Source organism: Bufo gargarizans, chromosome 10, assembly GCF_014858855.1.
Source record: "Bufo gargarizans isolate SCDJY-AF-19 chromosome 10, ASM1485885v1, whole genome shotgun sequence".
In the NCBI taxonomy this organism is placed as follows: domain Eukaryota; kingdom Metazoa; phylum Chordata; class Amphibia; order Anura; family Bufonidae; genus Bufo; species Bufo gargarizans.
The window spans coordinates 26,936,950-26,954,648 of record NC_058089.1 but is presented as its reverse complement, the minus strand read 5'-3'; the positions used below and the strand labels follow the sequence as shown (position 1 = coordinate 26,954,648).

At 46.8% G+C, this 17,699-nt stretch overlaps 1 protein-coding gene across 2 annotated transcripts in view; it reads left to right on the top strand.

Moving 5' to 3' along the window:
* B4GALNT4 (beta-1,4-N-acetyl-galactosaminyltransferase 4) overlaps nt 1-17,699 on the top strand; it is a 75,216-nt gene that overhangs the window by 18,098 nt on the left and 39,419 nt on the right. For both annotated transcript variants that reach the window (XM_044269998.1, XM_044269999.1), the window contains 4 exons: nt 166-261; nt 353-443; nt 1,675-1,775; nt 8,089-8,156. In XM_044269998.1, coding sequence (XP_044125933.1) covers nt 166-261; nt 353-443; nt 1,675-1,775; nt 8,089-8,156 — 356 coding nt within the window. The remainder of the gene's footprint in view (nt 1-165; nt 262-352; nt 444-1,674; nt 1,776-8,088; nt 8,157-17,699) is intronic.

Genomic DNA, 17,699 nt, shown 5'->3' with positions numbered 1-17,699 from the left:
ACCCAAAATTGCCTCGGTACTTAAGGGGTTAAAGCTTTAGGCAACGTTATGAATGCGGGTATTTGTTCTAGGGGGTCAGTCATTTGCTGTAGCATCAGTAATGTAAGGAATTGTCCTCGATCGGAAGCAGATTCATCTCTGAATGAAATCCCTTTTCTCCTCAAGTACAAGGGCAAAGTGAACCTTCATGTCTTTGAGGACTGGTGTGGTGGATCAGTGCTGCACCTGAAGGCCAACCTACATTTCCCCCTGTATCCTCATGTAAGTATTCGTTCACCAAAGATCTCCTCTTTTTTCCGACCCTCCTCCGTTCTCTCATCCCTCGGTCTTTTTTTTTTTTCTCCTTCTGTAGACTCGCACCACCATCACTAAACTAGCCGTGTCACCTAAGTGGAAGAATTACGGACTGAGGATATTTGGGTACATTCACCCTTTCAAGGATGGTGGGTGTGACCTGTGAAATATTTCTAGTAAGGGCTCATGCACACGACCGTACGCCCTCCGAGATATACGGTCCGTGAGCGGGCCATATGTGCCGGAGCGGCATACATCGTGCGCACAGCATCATAGGTTACTACTACTTTGTTATATAGAGCTTAAAACGGAATCCCGTATTCAAGATGTGGCCTCCGGAGGGATTTATAAAGGGTGATGTTACATTGGGATCACAGGTTTTTATCTATCTTTTTCTGCACTTAAATCTGCTTTTGCAGCTGCTGCCTGACATTGAGTATTGCTCCGTAGCTTATTTGCCACCAGAATACCCAAATATTCTGCTCATAATTTAAAAAGAAAAGGGTCATGAAAAATACAGAAATGATGCTCACCTCACTGATTTCCCCCCCACTGCTCGCACTTCCAGGGTCCTACTTCCTGGCCCGTCATAACACACAGGTTACCTCTGAGGCAATCGCTGTCTAGATGGACCATGAAGTAAAGAGACCGTCATGGGCAGGGGATTGGGAAGATTTTTTTTTATTTGGGCCATTCTGCCCCTTTAAAAAAAAAACTGATTAGGGTTCATGCACATGACCATACGGCCGTGGTGCCCATGTTGCGGACTGCAAACAGCGGGTCCACAATACACTGGCACCAGCCATGTGAACTCTATGCTATGGGTCCGCGATTTGCAAAAGACAGGACATGTCCTACCTTTTGCGGAGCGGAGACACGGATCGAAAGCCCTTTCTCCGCTCCGCAAAAGATATGACATGTCTTGTCCTGCCGTATGTTGCAGATCGTGGAGCTTGGAGTTCACATGGCCGGTGCCTGTGTATTTGTGGACCCCGCACCCATACGGTCGTGTGACTTAGCCCTTAAAGTGATGGAGCCCATGTTACTGCTGCAAACTATGTTGTCTGTTAGGTTGATCAGAATCCTGGCTGCAGTGGTGGCTTTGTTAATTACCGGCATGTTGTCCCTGTAGGAGATATTGGCCATGTCCGGATATTGTAGAGGGCTCTTTAATGATCCCTCCACAGGCTTCCTAATTGATTCAGTACAGTCATCGCCCGCTCTGCGGCACACAGGGATTGATTAAGAACTGAAGATCTTTTTAGTACATAAGGATGTTCTTCCCTCTTCTCACCTAGTTATAAAATCCCGAAGGTAGCCTGTGATACAGAGCCCGCCATACTCCTCCCTTGTCTCACCTGCTTCTTTTGTCTCCTGCAGGGGACTTTCAGTTTGCTGTGTCCTCAGAAGATAACTCAGAGTTTTGGCTGAGCACGGAGGAAAGCCCATCCAGTGCCCAACTGATTGCTTCTGTTGGGAGGGTGAGTGCTAGGGTTGTACATTATCAACCACACATAGCGATGTGGTTTATTTTTTAAATATTTATTTTTATATTTAGATTTTATGATATATTTTTAGGGCACCTTCACACTAGCGTTAGACTCCGGCAGGCAGTTCCGTTGCAGGAAACTGCCTGCCGGATCCGGAAATCCATATGCAAACGGATATCATTTGTTTCCGGATCCTTCTAACAAATACATTGCAATACCGGATCAGTCTCTCCGGTGTCGTCTGGAAAACCGGATCCAGTATTTCTCTTTCACAGATTTAAAGATCTGCGCATGCGCAGACCGGGAAACTGGATCCGTTATTCCAGAACACTTGGTACAGGATCATTTCAATGGGGATTAATGCCGGATCCAGCATGCTGCGGTATTTTCTCCGGCCAAATACCGTAAAAGGACTGAACTTGAAGACATCTTGATGCATACTGAACTAGTTGCTTTCCATTCAGAATGCAGTAGGACAAAACTGAAGCGTTTTTTTTATTTTATTTTTTTCTGGTATGGAGCCCCTAGAATGGAACTCAATACCAGAAAACTTTAACGCTAGTGTGAAAAGGAACCCTTAGCTGGTTCTGCTTTTACGGGTTTTCTAAATGTGAGCTGCCCAGTATCTAGCAGTGGTTTCCAACCCGTGGCTCTTCAGCTGTCGTGAAACTACATAATGCTGAGGGTTGTAGTTTGGCTGCAGCTGCAGAGCCACAGGTTGGAGAAAATTGATAGATGTCACTTGTATAACCCCTTTCAACAGAAATGTGGACAGGTAGAATGGGTGATCCTTCATCCCGAATCTTCCCCCCTCCCCCCCAATATTACTGAATTGTAAGCGTTCGTCCACATCAGACATATATGCTGCAGATATTTGTGGGCAGCAGAGTGGATAAGATTTAAACAAATTTCATCCTCACGCTACATAAAACCTTATGCTGACATTTCCACCATGGATTTTATCCTTTGAAACGCACAGGGTGACATTTTCAGCAAAATCGGCAACAAATCGGGACGCACTTGTATTTCACTAAAGATTTGCTGCATATTTTTCAGTTGAATTTTAACCCCTTCACGCAACATCACGTACATGTACGTGGGGGAATGTGGTGCCTCACCGCATCCCCACGTGCATGTACGTGATCGGCTTCACTGTCAGCGCAGGGACATAAGCGCTGAAGATTCAGTGAAGCCGGCGTGCTGGGGTTGCTAGGCAACCCTAGAAGCCGGAAGGAGTTGTATTAGACCCCTGACCCGCCCACGATCGCTGTGATTGGTCCAATACTGCAGAGGGACCAATCGCAGCGCATCGGGGCAGGTAAGGGGGGGTTAGGGAGGGACTGTGTGCCCCTCCTTCTCTGATCGTCCCCATTCCTGTCAGGGAAGCGATCAGAGAAGGAGAGAGTGACAATCTACAGTACCTGACATATGTATACTAGTCATGGAGCACTGCTACTTAGCGCTCCATGACTAGTATACTCCTCATCCCATTTAACTGTCACCATGTCTGCAGACATGGTGACAGCGCTGAGTGCCGGCTGTTACACACAGCCAGGCACTCAGGCTCAATGCCGAAGGGGGGTCCTGTGACCCCCGTATCGGCGATCGGGTAGTTAGGCACCCCCCCCCCTATGGGCGATCGCTCAATGTAGTTTCTGATCCCTGCGGTCCCTGACCGCAGGGATCAGAAACCTAAAAATTGCCCCAAATCGATTTTTTTTTTTTTACCCCCCCCTGCACCCCTGAATTCCATTTATGTGGCGGGGTGCAGGGGGCGGTTTGTGGGCGGTGCGGGGCGGTGTGGCAGTTGCGGGAGGCGATCCCCCGCCCGCCTCCCATTATAATTATCGTTGGCTTCTAGTGGGTTATACCAGGGTGCCAGCACATTGCTGGCACCCTGGTATAAACGGCTGACATCGGTGATGCGATGTCAGCCGTTTAACCCTTTCCATACCGCGGTCCGTACGGACCGCGGTATGGAAAAGGTTAACAGCTCAGGGAGCTCCCTCCCTCTCCAATCGGAGGGCTGCTGTACCTTTGCAGCCCCCGATGGGAGAGGGAGAGAGCTCCCAGACAGCCCCCCCAGAGCCCCGTCCTTACCCTTCCCCGTCTGCGCAGTTCTGAACATAACTGAGCAGACGGGGAAGGTTCCCATGGCAACAGGACGCCTCTCAGGCGTCCTGCTGTCCATGGTGCTGAACAGATCTATGCTGAAAGCATAGATCTGTTCAGTGTAAGTAAAATATAGTACAGTGCAATATATATTGTACTGTACTGTATTATACAGACATCAGACCCACTGGATCTTCAAGAACCAAGTGGGTCTGGGTCAAAAAAAAAAGTGAAAAAAGTTAAAAAAAAGTAAAATTCAAAAAACACATTTATCACTGATTAAACATGAGAAAAATAAAATTCCCTACACATGTTTGGTATCGCCGCGTCCGTAACGACCTGATCTATAAAACGGTCATGTTACTTTTCCCGAACGGTGAACGCCATAAAAATAAAAAATAAAAAACTATGATGAAATTGAAATTTTGCCCACCTTACTACCCCAAAAAAGATAATAAAAGTGATCAAAAAAGTCGCATGTACTCCAAAATTGTAACAATCAAACCGTCATCTCATCCCGCAAAAAATGAGACCCTACTTAAGATAATCGCCCCAAAACTGTAAAAACTATGGCTCTTAGACTATGGAGAAACTAAAAAAAAAAATTGTTTTAAAAATGAAATCATTGTATAAAACTTACATAAATAAAAAAAAATGTATACATATTAGGTATCGCCGCGTCCGTGACAACCTGCTCTATAAAATTACCACATGATCTAACCTGTCAGATGAATTTTGTAAATAACAATAAAAAAAACGATGCCAAAAAAGCTATTTCTTGTTACCTTGCCGCACAAAAAGTGTAATATAGAGCAACCAAAAATCATATGTACCCTAAACTAGTACCAACAAAACTGCCACCCTATCCCGTAGTTTCTAAAATGGGGTCACTTTTTTGGAGTTTCTACTCTAGGGGGGCTTCAAATGGGACATGGTGTCAAAAAAACTGTCCAGCAAAATCTGGCTTCCAAAAACCATACGGCGCACCTTTCACTCTACGCCCCGCTGTGTGGCCGTACAGTAGTTTACGGCCACATTTGGGGTGTTTCTGTAAACAGCAGAGTCAGGGCAATAAAGATAGTCTTGTTTGGATGTTAACCCTTGCTTTGTTAGTGGGAAAAATGGGTTAAAATTGAAAATTAGGCAAAAAAATTAAATTCTCAAATTTCATCCCCATTTGCCAATAACTCTTGTGCAACACCTAAAGGGTTAACAAAGTTTGTAAAATCAGTTTTGAATACCTTGAGGGGTGTAGTTTATAGAATGGGGTCATTTTTGGGTGGTTTCTATTATGTAAGCCTCGCAAAGTGACTTCAGAGCTGTAGTGGTCCCTAAAAAATGGATTTCTGAAAAATTTCAAGATTTGCTTCTAAACTTCTAAGCCTTGTAACATCCCCAAAAAATAAAATATCATTCCCAAAATAATTCAAACATGAAGTACACATATGGGGAATGTAAAGTCATCACAATTTTTGGGGGTATTACTATGTATTACAGAAGTAGAGAAACTGAAACTTTGAAATTTGCAAATTTTTCCAAATTTGGGGTAAATTTGGTATTTTTTTATGCAAAAAAAAAATTAATTTTGGGACTTAATTTTTCCAGTGTCATGAAGTACAATATGTGACGAAAAAACAATCTCAGAACGGCCTGGATAAGTCAAAGCGTTTTAAAGTTATCAGCACTTAAAGTGACACTGGTCAGATTTGCAAAAAATGACCTGGTCCTTAAGGTGAAATAAGGCTGTGTCTTGAAGGGGTTAAAGGACTTTTCTGAGACTTATTATTGAAGAGCTATCGCGGGGGTCCTACACTTGGCACCAACAGCGTCCAGCTGTTCTGGTCAGATGCTGGCATCGGAAACTAAACGGCGGAAAGCCCTGTGCACTGTATAGTCGACGTGCCGGACTGTCCTGCAGCTCAGCTTCCATTCACACATATGAGAGCTAAGCTGCGCTAGAGGTGTTGGAACCTACCACACACTGTATGGTTTATGGCACTGCCAGAAGCAGCTGATCAGTGTAGCCGCTGGGAGTTGGACCCCCACTCCTCTAATTTTGGTGATCTATACTGAGAATAGGTCATCCATATCTATGTGCTTAAAAACCTCTTTAGAGGGCATCTGTGACACTGGCTGACCTGTTACATGTGCGCTTGGCAGCTGAAGGCACCTGTGTTGGTCCCATGTTCATATGTGCCCGCATTGCTGAGAAAAATTATGTTTTATGATATGCAAATGAGCCTTTAGGAGCAACGAGGGCGTTACCATTACACCTAGAGGCTCTGCTCTCTCTGCAAGTGCCACACCCACTCCACTGTGATTTACAGGGGCAGGCATTGTGACATTTTCACTGCCTGGTCCTGTCAATCTAAGGGCAGATGGTGCAGCAGTTGCAGAGAGATCTGAGCCTCTAGGTGTAATGGTAACACCCCCATTGCTCCTAGAGGCTCGTTTACTTTCAGCAATGAACATGGGACCAACACAGATGCCTTCAGCTGCCAAGCGCACATGTTACAGGTCAGCCAGTGTCATAGGGAAGGATCTGCTGATGCCCGTGAAGCTGTGGTGCAGATTTTAAATCCGCAGCTTGTCACTTTATACTTTGGATTTCCATTGCGGATTTCACCCTTTGTGAAGAATAGGCAGATCCGCATCCGTGATAGAGCCACATGTAACACACTCAGATTTTGCCACCGATTCCACACTTGATTTGATGCGTTTCCCCAGCGAACCCGCAGCAGAAAATAAACCTTGTGTGGTTTTACTCTGTCCTAAGGGAGCACTGCAGACAAAACTGGTCCAAATTTTTCAGTGTCTTCACCACAGTGCATTAGTATTACTTAAAGGAGAGAGCATTAAAGGGGTATTCCCATCACAGACAATGGGGGCATATTCCTAGCATATGCCCTCATTGTCTGATAGGTGCCCTCATTGTCTGATAGGTGCAGGTCCGACTTCTGGGAGCCACACCTACACCAAAAACGGAGCGGGGAAAGGTGGTGGAGGGCGCAACCATCCTCCATTCACTTCTATGGGGCCATCGAAAATAGCCGATTGCTGGCTCTGCTATTTATATCGGCCCCATAGAAATTTATGGGAGCGGTGGCCGCACAAGCGCGGTGCACTCCCATTTTTAGGGTACTTTCACACTAGCATTAGAAGAATCCGGCAGGGGAGAATGATTGGCGGTGGCCGGACCCTGGGAAACCGGGCTCCTCCAGCCACCTCTTTACCCGCTCCGTTCTCCGCGTAGGTGTGGGTCCCACCTCTGCCCCCATTGTCTGTGATGGGAAGACCCCTTTAATTCTATCTGCTGTGTTATGCCTCTTTCACGGTCTGAGGGAGCGGTGCGTGACACAGGAATTATCCCCGACTCTGGCAGGTTTGAGCCAGACACAGTGCATACGTTTTGCCTGGAGCAGGGATGGCCAACATGCGGCTCTCCAGCTGTTGTAAAACTACAACTCCCAGCATGTCCAGACAGCCTACAGCAGGGCATGGTGGGAGTTGTAGTTTTACAACAGCTGGAGAGCCGTAGGTTGGCAATGCCTGGCCTAGAACGTTCCTTTACATATTTTGAGTTTTCAGTAAGTTTTGTCGGCAGATATGTGTACGGTGTTTTGTACCGAATACTTATAGGTGTCCCAGTTTACAAAGGGGGGGAGGCCATCTGATTTAGTATTTCTTCTCTAGGTATATTCTAGCTCCGAGATTTGCCGTGTCTGCAGGCCCATGCTAATAGCGAGGGCACCCTGGAAGCATTTTTCATTAAAGATGATTCATTCCCGATGCCAGCGTAACACAATCAATTCTTGTAATAAATTGTGTATGTCGCTATAATTGGTGTAGGACACGGCAGGGATTTATCCCGAGAGTTGATCTGATTGAATTTTCTAGAGTATGCCATGAATTTCTTATGAAACTGGATTTCTCACCACTGTCTCGCTGTGCTTTTTGCTTCTGCCTTTCTTTGGAGCAAGGCAATTAGTGTTAATCAAGAAATGCCGTTTGTAGACCTGCGACTTACGCCCCCTAGAAATCTGTAACCATATGCCGGGCGTGATCGCGCAGCAAGATAATTATTATTATTTTTTTTTTTTTTTACATGTGATGTAGAATACAATGTCTACACATTCCACCTACAAACTTATCCAACACAATCTTAACCCGACTCCTTTCTTGCCTACCTTAGGTTGGAACTGAATGGACGGCTCCAGGGGAATTTACAAAATTTAGCTCTCAGGTTTCTAAACCTTTCAGGTAAGGCCGAATCCTGCATCCATTAAAGTTGTTTTAAACATGCAGTCCAGCTGTATAACGCCTTTATATACATGACGTCTGTGGTATTGGCCTCTGTTTGATTGCATCTATTGTATATGTCTTAATGGGAAGCGTCATGAACCTCCCTGGCGGTCTGAGTATGTCAGTAACTTTGTACCCAAAGCGGTACATTGTTTTGCATGGAAATTTGTTGTTTTATATTGTAGGCCTGTCATTCTTAGGAATTAGGCTACTTTCACACTGGTGTTTTGGCTTTCCGTTTGTGAGATCCGTTCAGGGCTCTCACATGCGGTCCAAAACGGATCAGTTTTGCCCTAATGCATTCTGAAATGGAAAAGGATCCGCTCAGAATGCATCAGTTTGCCTCCGTTCAGTCTCCATTCCGCTTTGGAGGTTGACACCAAAACGCTTCTTGCAGCGTTTTGGTATCCGTCTGACGAAACTAAGCCAAACGGATCCGTCCTGACACACAATGTAAGTCAATAGGGACGGATCCGTTTTCTATGACACAATCTGGCACAATAGAAAACTGATCCGTCCTCCATTGACTTTCAGTGGTGTTCAAGACAGATCCGTCTTGGCTATGTTGAAGGGGTTCTGCACTTTGTTTAAACTGATGATCTATCCTCTGGATAGATCATCAGCTTCTGATCGGCTGGGGTCCGACACCCGGGACCCCCGCCGATCAGCTGTTTGAGAAGGCAGCGGCGCTCCAGGAGCGCCGCGGCCTTCTCACTGTTTACCGCAGGCCCACTGACGTCACGACTGGTATCAACTAGCGTGGGCGGGGCTAAGCTCCATTCAAGTGAACAGAGCTTAGCCCCGCCACCTAGTTGATACTAGTCGTGACGTCAGTGGGCCTGCGGTAAACAGTGAGAAGGCCGCGGCGCTGCTGGAGCGCCACTGCCTTATCAAACAGCTGATCGGTGGGGGTCCCGGGTGTTGGCCCCCTGCCGATCAGAAGCTGATGATCTATCCAGAGGAAAAAATGCAGAACCCCTTTAAAGATAATACAAACGGATCCGTTCTGAATGGATGCAGACGGTTGTATTATCTGAACGGATCCGTCTGTGCAGATCCATGACGGATCCGCACCAAACGCGAGTGTGAAAGTAGCTTTACTCACTTAAATCCGTCTAAACAAAAGTCTAGTAAACATTCCAGGTATGATGAAGTTTGAAACACAAAATCATAAATTATAGTTAATACAATAAAAAAAATTATTCAGTAATGTAATCAAATAAAAAACACTGCAATTTGTCAAACAAGGGTGCATCATCACTAGTCCCTGGAATAATGGACCCTGCATGCTGGTTCAGTAAACCTCCAGGGTGTGAAACATTTTGAAACGTGGGACTGCGCTAAGTCCGACGTCACAATCTGGACAATAAAACCGGGTTTCCTTTCGGATTCTCTTTCCGTTATCATCTCTTTGAGCAACAAACCACGCACGTCCTTGTAGGCGCTGCTTTTTTTTTTTTTTAGTTGGTGGGATGTAGTCCATGAAGTGACCAGTCAGGCATTGCGGGTTGACAACATCAACAGCACGACGTCCAGGTCTATTCACAGCCATTGATGGTGTTTGGTGGCTCACAAAGATCCTTTTCAAATGAAGTCGGGATGAACCAGAGGTCTTGTCACTCTTCTCTGTGCAGAATGTAGGCATTCCACAAGCTTTGCTCAAGGAGATGCCTGAAGATCTTCTTACATTGATGGGTAGAATGTAATTGCTTGGTCGGCTCTGTCGACACCTCCCATGGTTTTATGGTGGTCTATCACTACGTGTTTACATAACAGTCGAGGTATTATGAACAGTACTCAATAGGCACACATCTTTTTTGTCATGCCAACGCAGTGCCATCATCTTGCCTTTCTGACATTTCTCAAGTTTTCAGCTTCTTCTTGCCAAACATTGATGGCATATCACGGCGGTTCCATAGGCATCGGTTTTGTTTTTTAGAAGAAACTCCTAAAGTTCGGGAGATGTATAAAAGTTTTTGGTTGTTACACAATAGCCCTGATTTAGCAGTGGTTCAGTGAGTGCGAGGACGGAAGATGTTGACATTCCATAGTCGCTGTACTTTGGATTGAATGTTGTGCCTTTTCCAGTGTATATAACTGAATTCCAAATGTAGCCAGTTGACGATTCGCAGAGCATATAGGATTTTATGCCAAATCGTGCTCTCTTTGATGTATTGTATCCAGCTGAGCCGTCCCTTGTAGGCCATTAGACTTTCCTCTATGCTGATGTCTCTTTCTGGCACATAGGTCTGTTGGAAATGCTTTTACAATCATTTGATATATTTCCCAAATTTACTTTAGTTTTGGTGCCGGATGAGTAGCTTCATCAAATTCTTCGTTGTTTGTGACGTGAAAAAATTTCATAATCGAGGAAAAACTGTACTGACATGACGGAGCCCAAAAATTGAGTTGCAAGTAATTTTTTAGTGGTCCAATACCATTTCTGCAGGGGTTTTCCCACTGCTCCTTGAAGTATTATTAGGCCCAGAAATTTCCAATTGTCGTCTTTGGTCACCGGTTCCCACTTTCTGCTTCTTGAAAACTTGTGACGCAGAGTAAGCGGATTGTTGCTCTTTGTACTGGTTTGTCTCCTAAGAATTTTTTCTGAAATAATTGTAGGTAGGTATGCCAAGGGGTTGTTGTGCTCAATGTCTACTTTGATACCAGGTGTTCCAGTAAACAGGAATCTTGGGGGCGCTGGCTGACCCTTACCACAGTCAATAGGGCACCAGGTTCGCACATCGCTGAGCTCAGGTGCAGATTCGTCATTTGTGTCGGATGAGGCATTTCAGCGAGTACTTCTAAGTCACTGTCGCTGTCATTTATCTGCTTTTGCACTCAATTGATGCCATGGCCAAAACATTTCCAGACAGAAATGACAGTAAAAGGACAGGCAGGGCACTAGAGAATGATCCCTAGGGACAAATCTGTATCACTGTTTGTGTGTACTGTACGTCCGTTTATTGATTTGAATTTCCCTCCCAGTTGTGCCTCATGCGCCGCCCGACTCGCAGCGGGACTTTCTGGTTCAGATGTCAGTATGAATGGTCCGCACCCGTTCCGGAATTTAGCGGAACGGGTGCGGCCCCATTAATTTTCAATAGGGCAGGAATGGATGCGGACAGTGCACAGTGTGCTGTCCGCATCTGCATTTCCTGAGCACGAACGCAAACTTCTGGTCCGCGGCTCCACAAGAAAATAGCTGAGGACTTTTCTATGTAAGTGTCGGCCGCGTCGGTGTTTTGCGGTTCAGGGTTACCGCTTCTGGCAGTAAAGGTTAACCCCGAGTCACACTCGAGATTACCGCTAAGGCGGGGGGGGGGGGGGGGGTTAAAGGGGCTGTCTCACTTCAATGGCATTTCTCATGTAGAGAAAGTGAATCCAGGCACTTACTAATGTATTTTGATTGTCCGTATTTTCTCATTTTGCTGGCTGGATTCATTTCTCCACCACATTATACACTGCTCGTGTCCACAGGTTACGACCACCCTGCAATTGAGCAGCGGTGGACGTGCTTGCACACTATAGGAAAAAGCACCGGTCTCTCTGGTGGCCGGGACTGTTAGAGGACACATAGGCACACGTGTGCAGCCGCTCCCGTTCCGGCCACCTCGTATCTGCGCTGCAGCATTGGCCATAACCCCTGGAGATGAGCAATAATGTGATGGAAAAATGTGCGTGAAATGTTCACAAACAACAATAGCAACCATTGGTGAAAAACGCATTGATTGCGGTTTATACTAAAGCCCCATTTACTTCTAAGGGGCCAGGCTGCGTGAAAAACGCAGAATATAGAACATGCTGCGATTCTCACGCAACGCAGAACTGATGCGTGAAAAAAAATAGCACTCATGGATTCAGTGCAGGTGCTACGTGTTCACTTCACGCATCGCACCCGCGCAGAAAACTCGCTTGTGTGAAGCGCGGCCTCCTCAAACAGCTGATCAGCAGGGCTGCCGGGAATCGGAGTCCCGGAAATCGGATGTTGATGATAGAGTTGTTGCGATACCAAATTTTTGATTTGGTTTCGATACCATGAAAAAGTATTGCGATACTCGATACCATTCGATACCACGCAAAAAAAATAAACAAAAAAAGCCACGTGCATTCCTCATTTTTAAAAATGGCGAATCGCGCAGTTTTTATTTTATTTTTTCTGTTCCGGCATTCACCACCTAGATTTTTTTTATATTTTAATAGTTTGGACTTTTCTGACGTGGCGACGTAATATGTTTATTATTTATATATTTTATATGTGAAATTGGGAAAAGGGGGTGATTTATACTTCATATTTTAGTGTTTTTTTTTTTTTTTTTTTTTTTTTTTTTTTTACACTTTTTATTTAATAACTATTTCCCCTCCTTAGGGGCTAGAACCTGGGATCTTTCATCCCTTTTCCTATTCAGCCTGATAGATCTCTATCAGGGTGAATAGGACTTCACACTGTCCCTGCTGCTCTGTGCTTTGTGCACACAGCATCAGGGATGTTACCATGGCAACCAGGGCTTCTGTAGCGTCCTGGCTGCCATGGTAACCGATCGGAGCCCCAGCATTACACTGCTGGGGCTCCGATCAGAAGCTGCCACTGCACCACCAATGAGGGGAGGGGAGAGGTCCCTGATTTTAATACTGGGGGGTTGAGATGGGCCGGCGCACTGTGCCACCAATGATTTTAATGGGTTGGGGGGCACACTGCACCACCAATGATAATTACCCCTTTATACAGGAGGCGGGTACTGGCAGATCAGCGGCAGTTAACTGCCGCTGATCGCAGCTCCCTGTCAGGGGCAGGGTGCCGGCAATGCGATTCTGCTGCCAGCACCCGCCTCCTGTATGTGTTAAAGACTGACTACTATATGGGACTCCAGACTTTCACTATTTGGCTACACAGAGCGGCGCCCAGCGATGTCTCAGCACTCACCATTAGTCCTGGGCGCCGCTCCGTTCGCCTGCAGTGCTCCATTACTGTCTCCTCTCCTGCTCCACATGCTGCTGATTACTATCGGAGCGATGGGAGGAGACATCAGCTTCACTAGTGGGCGTTCCTTCTCCCTGGCTGTAGCGCTGTCCAATCGCAGCGCAGGGAAAAGGAACGCCCACTAGTGAAGCTGATGTCTCCTCCCATCGCTCCGATAGTAATCAGCAGCATGTGGAGCAGGAGAGGAGACAGTAATGGCGCACTGCAGGCGAACGGAGCGGCGCCCAGGACTAATGGTGAGTGCTGAGACATCGCTGGGCGCCGCTCTGTGTGGAAATAAACCTATCATTGGTGGCGCAGTGCGCCCGCCCCTCCTCCGCCCCTCTCTTCTCATTGCCGCCTTTCCTCCGTGGTGCCGCCCCTCTCTTCTCATTGCCGCCCCTCTCTTCTCATTGCCGCCCCTCTCTTCTCATTGCCGCCCCTCTCTTCTCATTGCCGCCCCTCTCTTCTCATTGCCGCCCCTCCTCCGCCCCTCTCTTCTCATTGCTGCCCCTCCTCCGTGGTGCCGCCCCTCCTCCGCCCCTCTCTTCTCATTGCCGCCCCTCCTCCGCCCCTCTCTTCTCATTGCCGCCCCTCCTCCGCCCCTCTCTTCTCATTGGTGGCAGCGGCAGCAGCACAGGGGGGAGGGAGGACAGCTTCCTTCTCCCCGTGCTGCTGAGAGAACATGAGCGCGCCGATAGCAGCGCGCTCATGTTCAGAGATACTAGACTGCGCAGAAGCACAGCCCAGTATCGAAAAAACGGAAATCCCGGTATCGTATCGATACCGGGACAAAAGTATCGATTGGGTATCGAAATTTCGATACCCGCAACAACCCTAGTTGATGACCTATCCATCAGTTTTTTAAACTCCTGGAAAACCCCTTTAAGGAGTGTTCTTCCTGAGACCAGCTTCTCCTGGATGTCGTGACTTGTGGTTTTGTATACCTAGGGTCACGTATGATAGTCATTTCTTGCCGCCATTGGTCTGGGTAACGTTGTCATTAAAATATTCTAATGTTGAAAAGGAAGGAAGACTGAACCACCGATCCGCCCTGTCTTACATATGCCGTGGTACAAGTGAGTGATGTGGTGTGAAAGTCAACAGACGTCATGTTCTTAGTTCAGCCCTCTAGTTCCAGATTGAAATTTTACATTAGCTGGGCAATGGAAAGTGCACTTACCTGGTGCCCGGGGTGCACCTAGCCTTTCTGCTGCCTGAGGTGAAAACTGAAATGACGCTCCTCCCTCCCCAATGCCAGTTTCTCAACCTAACCCCTTCCCTTCAGCCCATGGCATTTCAGCTGCCCCTACCTGGTGCTGCCTGAGGCGATCGCCTCACCTGGCCTCATTGGTGGTGCGCCCCTACCTGGTGCCCTCCGTTTTCACTTCTTTCTAAAGAAATGATTGACTTATTCACTATTTGGAGGTGGGGAGTTAAGAGTTAATATCGGAGTATGGCTAAGTAGAGAATTTGGGTCCATTATGATGCTTTTCTGATTAACTGTTTCATATACGTTTTGGGGTACTTTCACACTTGCGTTTTTGGATTCCGGGAAGGCAGTTTCGTCGCCAGTAATCTGTATGCAAACGGATACCACAAATGCATTGCAATACCGGAAAAACGGATCCGGTATTTTTATTTTTCAAATTTTTAAAGGTCTGTGCATGCACAGACCACAAAACCAGATCCGTTTATCCGGAACACTTGGGGCCGGATCCGGCATTAATGCATTTCAATGGAAAATGATGCCGGATCCGGCATTCCGGCAAGTGTTCCGGAATTTTGGACGGAGAAAATACCGCAGCATGCTACGGTATTTTCTCCGTACAAAAAACGTAGAGTGACTGAACTGAAGACCTCCTGATGCATCCTGAACGAATTGCTGTCCATTCAGAATGCATTAGGATAAAACTGATCAGTTTTTTTCCGGTATTGAGCCCCTTGGACGGAACTCGATACCGCTAAAGTTTAACGCACGTGTGAAAGTGCCCTAAGGGGTTTCCCTACACAACAACTTATGCCATATTCAAAGAATAGGGGATAAGTGTGTGATCGGCGGGGGTCCGATGTGCGGTGGCCTCGCCAACCACTAGAACACGGGCCCATGTTCCACCATTTGAATGGAGCAGTGGACACTACTATTGGCTGCTGCTGTATTCAACTCGATGGGGCTGCAGTAGACAGCCGAGTACAAGTACCCACCGATCGCCAGCCGTCCAGTAGAGTCCACCACTCCATTCAAGCGGGGGAACGCAGGCCCCCATACCAGTATTGGGCAGAGGCCACGCCCCCGTCCTGTGGATAGATGATAATTTGTTGTAATTGGACAACTCTATGACGTAAGAAGAAGGGTTAGACAAATTGCCTTTCTTAGTGGCCAAGCAGTTAGAATTCCCATAGACCTCAATCAAAAGTCAGGCTTCAGCTGCAGATGACTTAAAGGGGTTTTCTAAGAGTTTTATACTGATGACCTATCCTCTGGATGGGTTATCAGTATCTGATCGGCGGGTTTGGATATGTGGGAGCCCCACCAATCAGCTATTTGAGAAGGTATCGGTGCTTGCATAGCGCAGCAGCCTTCTTGCAGCTCACCAAGCACAGCGCTGTACATTGTATAGTGGCAGTGCTTGGTATTACAGCTCGGCTCCATTCAATTCTATGGGGCTGAGCTGCGCCTAGCCCTAGGCCATGTGACCGACAAACGGGGGTCCGTCATCGATCAGATACCGATGACCTAAGTCTTGGAAACCCACTTTAAGATGCTTATAAACATTAGAGGAACTTTGTCTGAACCCGCCAGATGTCGGGGGGGTAAGAAGGGTTGGGTATGTTGAATTTTAGCATGAGCCAAGGATGCATGTGTATGGGGGGAGTCTTTACGAAAATAGCTGTCTGCTATACTGTCATTTGGCCGACAGTATGAAGTGGCTACCTAGCTGGGTGACTGGGAATATCGTTGGATTAGTAGAACTACAGGTAACAGCACACTGCTAGTCAATTGCACAAAGATATAAGCAAACACTGAAAGAATAAATACTTGGCGGTCATACTTACTGCAAATGCAGCTAGAAGCTCTTTGCGAATATAATTGATCAAAAATATTTTGGGCCCATCTACCAGACGACAAGGTAGCTTCTAATCAAATGGGGCCTACTCTAACATGCCTCTCCTGGGCTTACAGCCTACAATCTGGGCAAAGTAGTACCAAGCTGTATCCTACGCATGCCTCTCCCAGGCTGTCAGCCCGCAATATGGGCAAAGTAGAATACAGCTGTACAATCTATCTAATTAAAAGCACATGGTATATATCTTTGTGCAATTGACTAGCAGAGTGGGAATATCGTTGGTGATCTACCATTGATGATAAAGGAGAAGTTAAAGATCTGCTCTCCATTTCAGTTTTCATAGTTTTGACTACTCATGATTTCTAAATAGGTAACACATTAGTAAATGAGCATATAAAAGGTGGGAATTTATTGCTGATAAAGTGTAAGAATTCTTGCAGTTTATTTATTGGGCCACATATACAGTAGAAGTCAAGTCTATGTGTACGCATTGGGACAATGCTGCCCCTGCTTAGGCTTCCTCCTCGCTGTTCTTCACCCAGATCTGCTGCTTCTCCCTGCTCAGGCGCTCCTCAAGCAGCAGGACACGCTCGGCTAAGGCATTGTTCTCCTTCATAATGGCAGAGATGTGCATGGCATGGTGACTGACTGACAATTCCACTTCATTGAGCAGCATTTCCGCCTCCTGAATACGTGGAGAAAAACCTTCAATTTTCTTGTCTAGCGCAGTCAGGGCTTCCCCCAGGGCATGCAGACGATCCTCTAATGGATGCCAGCACTCTCGAACCCCTTCTGGGGTGATGGAATCAACATTGATGTATTCTGCAGACGTTGTGGCGAGGGGCACAGAGTCCATGCTCCACGTCTCCCAATCGGTGGGCTCTGCTGGCACCCTCCCTATGCTGGTTGTGAAAGGGTTTATATCTATGGTGCCAGGTGACACCATGGGGATCACACTAATTCCCACTGTGCCCAGTGTCAGAGACGCAACATTCACTGCCCCCGTTTCCAGGCATTTGACTGGCAGCAAAGCCATGTGCCAGTCAGCACCTGTGATACCAAAGTTTAGCGAGCAAAAAGCTGTAGCTCCTGCACCAAGTTCAGTCAACATCTGCGATTTGTTGCTTACCAAAGAGACATGTGGCGACTCCATTGGCACCATGACCGAAATCTTCCATCCCTCTATCACTTGTTTCCATGAACTCCTATGTCGGAAGAGAGAGAATCACAGGGCAGCAGGTATTCTCCATCAGTGTCCACCTCGGGCTCCAACCCTTCCACATCCAATATGAAGGAATCACTGTCTGCCAAGCTGACGTTGGAAGCATCTGTGGACTCTGCTCTTACTGTCGACAAGTCGCTGTAGTTTCTTTTCTTGCCGATTTGGACGTAGTCTTCCTCCGTATCGCTGTCACATGTCATTTGCTTCCATGATTCTTCACTCTGGGTTAAATCCCTTAGTTCCCTGTCAAGGCT